This window comes from Dermacentor albipictus, chromosome 6, assembly GCF_038994185.2.
Source record: "Dermacentor albipictus isolate Rhodes 1998 colony chromosome 6, USDA_Dalb.pri_finalv2, whole genome shotgun sequence".
NCBI classification, from domain to species: domain Eukaryota; kingdom Metazoa; phylum Arthropoda; class Arachnida; order Ixodida; family Ixodidae; genus Dermacentor; species Dermacentor albipictus.
The window spans coordinates 121868304-121880948 of NC_091826.1; the positions used below are offsets into that span (position 1 = coordinate 121868304).

General features: G+C 45.5%; 2 protein-coding genes across 3 annotated transcripts in view; one reads left to right on the forward strand and one right to left on the reverse strand.

The window, feature by feature from the left end:
• The window catches only part of LOC135913798 (salivary peroxidase/catechol oxidase-like), a 223110-nt gene that overhangs the window by 192615 nt on the left and 17850 nt on the right, over positions 1–12645 (reverse strand). The window contains exon 2 of the mRNA XM_065446489.1: positions 9402–9534. Coding sequence (XP_065302561.1) covers positions 9402–9534 — 133 coding nt within the window. The remainder of the gene's footprint in view (positions 1–9401; positions 9535–12645) is intronic.
• The window catches only part of LOC135913799 (uncharacterized), an 80350-nt gene that overhangs the window by 53185 nt on the left and 14520 nt on the right, over positions 1–12645 (forward strand). The window lies entirely within an intron of this gene.

Genomic DNA, 12645 nt, shown 5'->3' on the forward strand with positions numbered 1-12645 from the left:
GCAAATGGGTGTCGTTGTTGCAGGGATGAACGAAGACCGTGTTCTGTCCTCCAGATATCTCAAAGCAGCTTCGGAGGGCCCACTGACTCACAGAATTTATTCCGTCGCTCACTCTCCAGTTTGCCTATGCGACGCTTAATTTTCTTCTGACAGCGTCGTGCGTCTCTGAGATCATAAATTTAATTAGTGCGTCTGTATGCTCGCTCTGGCAGAGAGCGGTGGTGCAGCGGTGGCGTAGAGGTAGAACACCCGCCTCGCGTACAAGAGGTCCGTGGTTCAAATCCCGGTGCCGGCAATTTTCCACCGGATTGAAAAAAAATAAATCCGCGTGTTGATAAAATTGCATACACAGGCCTGGAGTGTGGCCTGATCCCGGTGACCAGAACCGGTAACCACTCCCTCACCAGAACGGGATAGGCCACCCTGGTGCAGTACTGGGCTATAACCTCCTATATGAACACAACAATCAAACCCCCGCCTTCAGTCCCCAGCAGCTGCGAAGCAACTGACCACGGCGGTGGTCAGACCTGCTACGCAGCCGAGGGTGCTAAGAATCACTGGCTCCCGACAGGCCGCCATTGGAATATGAACCTGGCAACGATTAACGCTAGAACGTTATCTAGTGAGGCGAGTCTAGCAGTGCTATTGGAGGAATTAGAGGGAAGTAAATGGGATATAATAGGGCTCAGTGAAGTTAGGAGGCCAAAAGAAGCATATAGCGTGCTAAAAAGCGGGCACGTCTTGTGCTACCGGGGCTTAGCGGAGAGAAAAAAACTAGGAGTCGGATTCCTGATTAATAAGAATATAGCTGGTAACACACAGGAATTCTATAGCATTAACGAGAGGGTGGCAGGTCTTATTTCGAAACTTAATAAGAGGTACAAAATGAAGGTTGTACAGGTCTACATCCACTCATGATGACCAAGAAGCCGAAAGCTTCTATGAAACGTGGAATCGGTGATAGGTAGAGTGAAAACTAAATACACCATACTAATGGGTGACTTCAATGCCAAGGTAGGCAAGAAGCAGGCTGGAGACAAGACAGTGGGGGAATATGGCATAGGCACTAGGAATAGCAGTGGAGAGTTATTAGTAGAGTTTGCGGAACAAAATAATATGCGGATAATGAATACCTTCTTCCGCAAGCGGGACAGCCGAAAGTGGACGTGGAGGAGCCCGAAAGGCGAGACTAGACATAGACTTCATACTCTGCGCTAACCCTGGCATCATACAAGATGTGGACATGCTCGGCCAGGTGCGCTGCAGTGACCAAAGGATGGTAAGAACTCGAATTAGCCTAGACCTGAGGAGGGAGCGGAAGCAACTGGTACATAAGAAGCCGATCAATGAGTTAGCGGTAAGAGGGAATATAGAGGAATTCCAGATCAAGTTACAGAATAGGTATTCCGCTTTAACTCAGGAAGAGGACCTTAGTGCTGAAGCAATGAACGACAATCTTGTGGGCATCATTAACGAATGTGCGTCGGAAGTCGTTGGCAACTCCGTTTGGCAGGATACCAGTAAACTATCGCAGGAGACGAGATATCTGATCAAGAAACGCAAATGTATGAAAGCCTCTAACCCTACAGCTAGAATAGAATTGGCAGAACTTTCGAAGTTAATAAACAATAAGACAGCTGACATAAGGAAGTATAATATGGATAGCATTGAACATGCTCTCAGAAACGGAGGAAGCCTAAAAACAGTGAAGAGGAAACTAAGAATTGGCGAGTATCAGATGTATGTGTTAAGAGACAAAGCCGGCAATATCATTACTAATATGGATGAGATAGTTCAAGTGGCTGAGGAGTTCTATAGAAATTTATACAGTACCAGTGGCACCCACGACGATAATGGAAGACAAAATAGTCTAGAGGAATTCGAAATCCCACAGGTAACGCCGAAAGAAGTAAAGACAGCCTTGGGAGATATGCAAAGGGGGAAGGCAGCTGGTGAGGATCACGTAACAGCAGATTTGTTGAAGGATGGTGGGCGGCTTGTTCTAAAGAAACTGGCCACCTTGTATACGCAATGCCTCATGACCTCGAGCGTACCGGAATCTTGGAAGAACGCTAACATAATCCTAATCCATAAGAAAGGGGACGCCAAAGACTTGAAAAGTTATAGAGCGGTCAGCTTACTTTCCATTGCGTACAAACTATTTACTAAGGTATTCGCAAATAGAATGAGGAACACCATAGACTTCTGTCAAGCAAAGGGCCAGGCAGGATTCCGTAAAGGCTACTCAACCATAGACCATATTCACACTATCAATCAGGTGATAGAGAAATGTGCGGAATATAACCAACCCTTATATATAGCTTTCATCGATTACTAGAAAGCGTTTGATTCTGTCGAAGCCTCAGTAGTCATGGAGGCATTGCGGAATCAGGGTGTAGACGAGCCGTATGAAAAATACTGAAAGATATCTATAGGGGCTCCACAGCCACCGTTGTCTTCCATAATGAAAGCAACAGAATCCCAATAAAGAAAGGCGTCAAGCAGGGAGATACGATCTCTCCAATGCTATTCACAGCCTGTTTACAGGAGGTATTCGGAGACCTGGATTGGGAAGAATTGGGGATACATGTTAATGGAAAATACCTTAGTAACTGATATTATATATATTAGATGATATTGCCTTGCTTAGTAACTCAGGGGACCAACTGCAATGCATGCTCACTGACCTGGAGAGGCAAAGCAGAAGAGTGGGTCTAAAAATTAATCTGCAGAAAACTAAAGTAATGTTTAACAGTCTCGGAAAAGAAGAGCAGTTTGCGATAGGTAGCGAGGCACTGGAAGTGGTAAGGGAATACATCTACTTAGGGCAGGTAGTGACCGCGGATGCGGATCATGAGACTGAAATAACCAGAAGGATAAGAATGGGCTGGGGTGCGTTTGGCAGGCATTCTCAGATCATGAACAGCAGGTTGCCATTATCCCTCAAGAGAAAAGTGTATAATAGCTGTGTCTTACCAGTACTCACATAAGGGGCAGAAACCTGGAGGCTTACGAAAAGGGTTCTACTCAAATTGAGGATGACGCAACGAGGTATGGAAAGAAGAATGATAGGTGTAACGTTAAAAGATAACACAAGAGCAGATTGGGTGAGAGAACAAACGCGAGGTAATGACATCTTAGTTGAAATCAAGAAAAAGAAATGGGCATGGACAGGGCATGTAATGAGGAGGAAAGATAACCGATGGTCATTAAGGGTTACGGACTGGATTCCAAGGGAAGGGAAGCGTAGCAGGGGGCGGCAGAAAGTTAGGTGGGCGCATGAGATTAAGAAGTTTGCAGGGACGGCATGGCCACATTTAGTACATGACCGGGGTTTTTGGAGAAGTATGGGCGAGGCCTTTGCCCTGCAGTGGGCGCAACCAGGATGATGATGATGATGATGATGATGATGATGATGCTCGCTCTGCACGCCATCGAATCGCACGAAGTCTTTCAAGTTCAATGTCGAAATCCATACGGTTTGACGACATTGATAAGAAACACTTGGCAGCTTTTATTGCTTCTGCGATGGTGTGGGCGACGTTGCCGACGAAATCTCTCCGACACGCTTCTTTCATAAGCGACGTGAACATAGTCCAGTCATTGCTCATCTGGACACTATGAAAGAAAGTCCGAGTGAATCCAATAATTTTAAATAGGTGGGAATGTGACCACTCCCGCGAGCCTCGATGTCGCAGAAGCATTTAACATGTGACGTGAAGCTCCGTGACACTAAGGTCAAGTGGAGGCAGCTGCTATACACTGGACCACGCAGATGCGTTGGACTACCATCGTTCATGATACAGAGATCACAATAAGAGGCAAGCGACACAACATTCCTCTCTGTTGAGTTGATCTTGGTGTTTCCCAAAGCAATTGATGCGCATGGAAGTCCCCAGTGATGACCCAGGGGCCATCAGTTTCCTGCAATATATATTTCAGTCTTTCGCAGTCAAACTGCCTTGATGGGGAGATGTAACAACCAATACGAATGAAAGACACTTTGTTCTTTCTGTCACGGAGGCATACGTATTGGTTGTAGTCATGAAGCTGAACCTTATGCGAAACATCGGTCAAGTCCGTGCGGATGTAAATGAGAACGTTGCTTCGTTCCTTGCATGTGGAAGAAGCAAATACTTCGTAACCAGATGGTCTTTAAGGAGTTGATGCATTCGGTTCACAAATAACAAGTGTAGAAAACCGGTTCTTCAAGATAAATTGATGCAAATCCAAGATGCACGACGTCAAGCCTCTGGCATTCCATTGAAAAATCGTCGCACTTTTATCTTCAGTGCGAGTAGCAAGGTTTGGGTGAGCCATGGTGCTTATACTATGCTTTGCAAGTACTGAATTCAGTGCATTCAGTATTTGAAATGCGCTTTGATCAGTCAGTGTCTGCAGCTTGTTCAGTAGCATGTGAATCGTATTCATTAGTGATCGCAGCATCACAACCATTAGCCGATCGTGTTCAGTCAATTTCCCGGCAGGAGAATGCTCGGAGTAGATTACTTCCGTCGGCGTGCAGTGAATCTGCAGGTGCATGCCGCTTTGGCAACGTGGGCCAGGCTTCGGTGTCCATAATCTTCTCAGTCCTCTTGTCCTTTGTTGGCCTTTCTGATGTGCGCGGCCTTGGTGGCAGTGGAGGAGGTGACCGCGGACGTGGCACACGCGTCACCGACGCAGCTTTCCTTGAAGAATGTCGGCGATGGAAGCGTCGTTTCCTGATTTTCGCGGTGGCTTCTCGGTGAGTGGAATGATCTCTTGCCATTTCTTTTAAGAAAGTCATTTCTTTCTTAATTTTTGGGCAGTCTTTTGATGAAGCCTCATGAGATCCATGGCAGTTTGGACATGTCATGAGAGTTGCCGCACATTTATCCGCGATGTGTGGCTCAGCGCAGCGGGGCACACTCTTTCGTTCTCACAGACGCTACTCCCGTGTCCTAGTTTCATGCAGTTGCGGCACTGCAGAGGCTTCGGAATAAAAGGCCGGACGGGATGACGAAAGTGGCCTACCTTAACGCGCGACGGCAGGCAGCTGCCCTTGAACTCAATCTTCACGCAACGTGAGTTTCCCAGGTGCAAGACAACAACAATGACGTCATGATCACTCGCTGCTTTAACCAGAATCGGCAAGTCATTGCTGAGGATGGCCAACTCTAAGTGGTATATGACACTGGTGATAACATCAGAGCCCAGCGGGATGTGATAGCGCACCTGCACGCCATCAAGATCTGTTACCTTGCGTAGGGCGCTAAGAGCACTCGCATGCAGAACATCAACCGCCAGTACATTTTTTCGGGTGTTCACTCGAATGTCCGTGATTTCGTGGGGCACCACGGCTTTCAGCTTAATCGAGACAAATTGCTTATTAAGCCGCTTCATGTTACCGTTGGGTATCACAAGCATAAACTATGTGGTGTTGGTGTCGGGGCTACGCGTGGGCCCAACAGTTCGTGTACTGGAGGAGGAAGAGGTCCTGGTGTTTCTTCTCTTCGCCTTACGGAGTGCCGGAAGTGTGCGTTGTGTTTACGAGAGCGTCGGAAAAAAATATATTAAACCGTCGACTTCAGGTTTTTTAGTGCCATGCTTCGCACGTGCATTGCATACGAGAAATCCATCACGCACACGCTTATTCTAACCATGGCACATGCTCAGGTCGTAGCGCAATGAAAAGTGTCCGATCGGCGTGCCGTGTGTACGCGACTTGTATGTTTTTTGTGTGTGCGGTTCATTGCTACTAAGTGGGGAATGCCAGTCCTTTACAACTTAGAGGACACGTTCAGTAGCGATAAGCTTTACTGCCTGGCTATGGCTGTTCGTTCCTCTTGTGGTATAGTGTGCGCAAGCTGTTTTGCGGGCTGCGGTGCACCGTGGTGACCGCAACATTCGAGCTGTGCGCTTGCTGTTATGAAGTGTTCGTTTTCTTGCGGTGTGCGTGTGCTCGAGAAGTGAACTGTGCATAACACCTAACACCGGCGTTTTCTGATTCCTACGTGTATCATTTGTTTCAAAAGTTGTTACTGCTCTTTCGAAGATGCTTCTATCGGTGAGGGGAATTTAGGGAACATCTTAAAAGTTACACACTTCAAGACATACAGCGTTGACGTGAAATGTGGACATGCCTGTGAGCACTAATCTCAGGAATGCAAATTTTGGGCAGCTTTGCTTTTTATCATGTGGAAATTGGTGTGAATATCAGGAATATCTAGATCGCACGACGTAAAATGCTTTATATCTTGCGATACAAGCGGCTTGCGTGCTCAAGAATCCTAATGCTTGGTTTTTGTTGGTGACAAAGCGCAGTTTTTTTGTGCAGACATCAGTGGCATGGCAGATGAATATTTAAAGGTAACAACTGGATGCTTCCTTCTGATACTGCACAAATTTATGTTCTATGACGAAACGCAATATGCATGTAAAATATAAGTAAGGCTGAACAAAGGTATAGTGATATATGATATTCTGGTAGCAGCCAGACGAATAGCTTGAAAGAAATTTTGCCAACAGTTCTTCCTCACTGGATAGCCATGGTCATGATACAAAGCCAGACCGAGTAAGCTAAAGGGACGTTAGCCGTTACTTTGTAGGTCCACCTTAGTACATTCTATGGTTGTGTCATCCATTCTGGCACGAGTATTCAGTTTGATGGGAGAAAAATGTATTATTAGTACTAGCATATTCTGCCTGAGAAGTGCTTTAGGTTCTCTCCTCTTGATGATTCTACTGACAGCCAGTACCGAATAACGTGCGTTAAACTGACTTGTGCCTGCAAAATGTGCCCATTGAATGTATTTCCGGTGCTCTTTCATCTAGCTCTAAGTGTGCTGCTATAAAACATCCGTGGTTGTAGGACATTGAACGCTTCATGTGGTAATCTCATTGACTTTTATTTTGCACATGCCATGGTTCCACTCATTAACTAACCATATTCAGCTGCGCGGCCAGACTATGGAAAAAGGTGCCTCGCCTCTTGTCATTCTCAAGCAGATGCACTGTGGCCATGGTGCATTGCTCCTGAGAATTCAGCTGCTTTCACAATAGAAAAGGTGCCTTTTGGCTGTCATGAGAATATTACGAGCAAAAATTGTTACAAATATGTCAACATTAGGTATGTAATCGACGGCAGCCAATGAGAACGAACTGTTGGCAAAACTTTCACGTGACTCTGCTGACAGAATATCTACCCCCTCTATTATGTTAGTCACACTCTTTTGGGAAGTGTGCTGTATTTTTACACATGTTTACTGCCCAGCCAGATGAGATACTGTCAAGCCATCCATTTTAGAATGATACACAAGACACTTTTTTATTTTATCATACTCTTGATAGCCAAACCCAGCTTAGATTAACAACATCAACTTAACTTACTCATGCAATTGACTTGCTGAATGTGAGAAAAAAAATATTTGCGTAATTAATAGGAATTGGCGCTATACAAACTATAATACGCGTTTATGTCCTGATTTGACGCACACAGTAAAACGTGAATGCAAAACGCTTGCAGACCTTGCGTTTACGTGTATGTGTGGGTAAATTAAACAGCACAACATCTCCTATGAAGGCGAATCAGAAAGTTTTTGGTCCTATTTGATTATTGAAAATAAGGTACATGCAGGTAATTACAAACATACGTACTATTCTACGTACGTTACACTATTTTTACACAGGAAGTTATGCTTATACGCATATTCTGACATCAAATGTGCACCACCTTTATTTCAGAGTTATGGAAAGGGATGCTTGCATATAGGCAAGCGCTTCTAGCGTGCAAGTAGGAATACAGCAGAGCCTCGTGACACCGTATTGTTAAGGCGTAACACTGAACAAGTAGTAAAGGAAACCACTGATATTTAGGTGACCCCTACGTAGGAAGATTATATTATCTGAGCCACATGCAAACTTGCTTTCAATGTACTGAATTACCACAGCTTTGATTTGTCAGGTTATTTTACTCCACACACACATCACTGCAATAAAGCCTGTACAATGGTGAGAATGCGGGAAGGACTCAAATATTATTTGGGATGGAGTAATTGAAGAGTACGTGGGAATACATACCTAATTTGCTACTGTGCATGATTTCTTGTGCAGAAGTTTTATACTTGGCATAGTGGCTGAGCTAATGTGGCCTCTGGACCCTCAAATTTCAGTGCTCTCTCTAAGAGTGCTCATGGGGGTACATTTATTTGGCTACTCAAGTAGGCACTAGAACACAAAGCACACAAATCTTTCTGTTTTACGCACAACACATGGCGCATTAGTCCCAAACCCTCCGTGAGTGATCGTCCGACAATACGTTCTATCTTGCGATTGCAATACGTTTTTAACAGGTTGCGCAGATAACATGACTGTGCAGTGCTTCGAACAAGGATACTCGTGCCAACACAATACATGCGGCTGCACAACAGACTGTGACAGCCTAGAGTCGCGTTCTTCCCGTGACGCAGAAACTAGAACTCTCGTCTACAAAAATATGCCAGTGTCATCTGCTGTTAAAGATATTGGCCAACCTTGAACACCTTTCCTCCGCCGAATGGCTGCCAGCTGTCAACAGACCACGTCGTCCAATCGGAGTGCGCGTGCTATGCGCTCGTGCGGATTCAACGTGCATCAAATTTTGCGTCACGCTCCGCCTTTCGGGCATCCACCCCAGTGTGCATGGAGGTGGACGCGGGGTTGACGTGCGATTGAGGGAGTACAGGGCCTTAACCAGTGTGCTTTTAATAAAGAACTCTCTCTCTCTCTCTCTCACACACACACTTACGAGATGATACTAACTGAAAACCGTTGGCGTTTGACAGCGCCCAGTGATATGCTAGATGACGTTCGTTTGGTCTTTACTGTCTGTTCTGCTCAGCCCAGTGTATCCACATATCAGCTCAGTGGGAAAGTTAGTGTTTGTACGTAATGTGCTGGTGCCAGCAGCAGAAGGCAGAACGCTTCCCAGGCTGGACGGCCGAGCCTAGTGAGCGGTACTGAACGGTGCGTCCACTTCCCTTCGTCGTATTTGCAGCCAAACGCAATCCACGCGTCGAGAGATTATAATCCTCCGCGCGGGGGCCCCGCATACACCGTTCACGGCGGGTCAAAACGGCGGGAGTGGTGGCGGCGCCGACGGCGGCGAATGCGAATCCACCGCCATCCATGTTGTTGCTATCAGAATCACAATCGGTTTTTATTGAGCTGATTGGAAATATTAGCTAATAGTTAATATACAGAAGGAGGTCCCGAAGTCAGATTGCAATGGGACTTCCTTTACAAAGTAAACAATAGTAAATAAATAGAACTCCCATTTCGCACCCAATGGCTTCAAAGCTTTTTCGCAAAATATGTAAAAATGCAATCGGCATAAACTACAGCGCCAGGTACATAGCGGTGCAGAAAGAAGGTGTTGGACCGACCGTTTCATGAGCAGCAGCAGCGCCTGCTCGTCCCAGAGCTGCATCGTGTCCATGAGCACGGAGTCCGGGTGCACCGGTCGGTTCCGTTGGTGACGAAGTGCCGGGGAGTATCGGGGACCGTCGGCCGGCATCGCTGCAAAGAACGAATGAAGTGGCATCTCTTTAGCAAAAGTTAACATATACAGAGATGAGGATTTGGACACTTGAAAGTGTGCAATGGGTCCCTCACGAGGCTCACTTGTAAATTCTGGTTATTTACCAGGTATCTCTATATTCAGCGTTATGAGGTCAGTGTTATGCACTAATAATTGCAAGGCGCCGGTCGGCAAGCGCTTTATACTACGGGAATGCCAGCGAACTTGAAAAGGAGGGATAATGGAGAGGCAGGTATACACAAAGCGACAGGAAGGAGGCTGGACTAACAACTGAAGTTGATTCATGATAACAACGTCCCCCAAGTCCGTATTGAACATGCGCAAGACACAACATTGCCACATTTTAACAAGATACTATATATTACACATGTGTTGCACCTGCAAAGCTTGTTAACATGCTTGGTATTGCACGCCCTCCTTCGCGATTTGTGGTGCGAGACCCTCATGCAAAGTCTTGGAAGCTTACAAAGCGCAGAACAAAGCAATTTCACATCGCTTTGTGCCGCAAGCTTTTTCAATCTGTGTGAAATACCATGAACATACGGTATAATTCATTATGTTCTTTTTTCTTTTGTCTCGGCCTTCGCGATCCCTACCGCTTTTCATTTTCAGACGTTTTTGTGCATATTCAGCCACTGGAGTGATGAAAGCCTCAGGATAGCCTGCCACTAACAGTCTCCTCTCCTGCTGCATTTTACTGTCTTGTATTTGATGCGTACAACGCCTTTCTACCGCATTGGACAAACACAAGTTGGCTATACCACGCTTGATCAGTTTCGATTGGACGGATTGGTATATGGTAGTAGCATCTTTTTAGTTCTTCGACTATAGGCCCAGCAAATGGGACCACGAGTATGGAAGGTTAGTGTCAGATCTAAAAACCTGATGGAATTGTTATGTGCTGCTTCGTGGGTGAAACGAATGTGATATAGTACAACACGAGTCGCAGTGCGGAGTTGTCTACGAAGGTCGAAAGCAGTCGAGTATCGTACCTGTACCAGTGCAGCAACGCAGCGAACAAGAGCTTGCACTTTTCGGAAGCCCGCTATGGACAAATACCTCCAATTTTTAGCTTCCGCTTCGCTTGAAAGGTTTTTTGTCTGAGCAAGCCGGACGTTGGCGCACAAAGGGGAGCGATTTCCGTGGTTCCGTTGCTGAAATCCTTGAGACCGACCAAAACGAAGTAATCGGCAGCAAAGACCCCTTTCGGCTGCCACGCAACGCCTCGCTTCGACGCCACGAAAGAGAAAGGCGTGAGCTTAGCATCAAGCGAAAGAGCCACCGTTACCGCCCGCGAGCCTGGATGTCGTAGCCATCTTTGTTTATTTGGACAGTGTTGCCAGCGTAAGTAATCGATTATGGAGTTGTCAATATCAATATGGACATCCAAAATTGGTATACTGCGTGTAGCAGTATACCAATATGAATAACTCACTTTGTCACTATGCCCATAACTAGACAATAATATTTAGTGCTTAAAAGGGCTACCAAACATGAATGCTTTTTAAGAACCCAACAAAAGTTATTCGCAGAGACTTTAAACATTTTGTCAATCTTTAGTGACATTTGGCATAAAGTTCCAAATAGCTGTGCCGGCGAATTCTAGAAGCTGCTTCCCAAATATATCCCGAGCAACAAGCAATTTGATACACTTAGTGCTTGCAGATCTCTAAACATTCTAAGTCGCATACAGAGATATACTCACATGGAAGGGATTGTTGTCCTTTGTTAGAGGGTTTCTATATTGAGCAACATTCATTCCATAAAGCGAGTCAAGAGGCAAAACTTTAATTCAATGATAAAGACGTGTCTTGCTATCTGCTACTTTTCAAAATATGATCAGTCGTGTTGCATGTTTTGTCAACAGTGTATCGGTTCTAAATATGTCGTCTATATGCTATCCCGGAGCATATTAGCGGCGAAGAATTAGAGTAGCGCCGTCTCGCGAATGGCGTCATGGCCGGGACGCCACTCGCTCCGGCTCGCTCGGCTGACGTGCGTGGCCGTCCGCTTTGTGTATGTTCGGGGTATTGGGTGCGCCAGCCGTACTTCCCGTAGGAAGACCCGTCTGCTTTCTGCTGTGACGGCTAAACTGCAGTTTCTTCGAAACTGCGTGAATTGTGAAAATATGTGGCTTGGATATAGCACATTATGTAGAGTTGAAAGTGTATACTCATTTTGCAATGCAGAGATGTGCCGTGTCCGTCCATAAGTTTATCGTGAGAAGACTGTCTGCTAACTTAGCATGCACAGTCTTGTATGATATTTCGCTCAAAACATAACATTGTCTAAGTAGTTAGTTTTACACAACAGCAATCTTGGTATTTGGCGTCAACATTAAAAATTCCTATGCTCGAAGGAAACTGCCTGCGAAGCTTTTATCAAGATTCTTATTGCTCTTATGAGCTCTTCTAGTCAAATATGTGGGAACTCCGATAATGCGTAAAATGAAGAGTTAGGTGCGCATTTCGTATTAAAAAAAACTGTTTCTACACACACACACGCACGCACGCACACACACGCACACACGAACAGCAACCTCCTGAAAAATGCTTTTCGAGGTTAAAATAGAGAGCCGAACCATTATAAGCGATGAATTGTTTAATACTGGCCTGCAACAGCCTTTATCGACCATATGATATATCTTTCCCGCAGCGGAAGCAATAAACTGTCGTTATTACGAGGCATGCATTGTTCGTTAAACTAACCCGTTCCCAACAACTTCTGATTGAAATCACGAGGCAGTTCTTTACGGCATCGTTTGAAATATGTAAAATATACTCCAGCTCTAAAGGGCCGTTTAGGCGGCCTTGACGATGTCTCGAGCCTCCGTGGTTTGTATAAACATACTGCGAACTGTTCGCTCCTTCAGTTCATAAAAAAACGGACTTCATGAGGTTTCGACTTCTTGCTGGCTGCAGCCATCCATTCTAAGAGGCATATGACACTTATAAGTTTGGTCGAGTAGCTGTATATAGATACGTCATAATTGTTCCTTAAGAAACAAGCACCTGCACATTGGTGAACTGAGTTGAACGTACACTTAACCGTCAAAAGATAATACGTATTTGTCCGTGCCTTTTCATGCA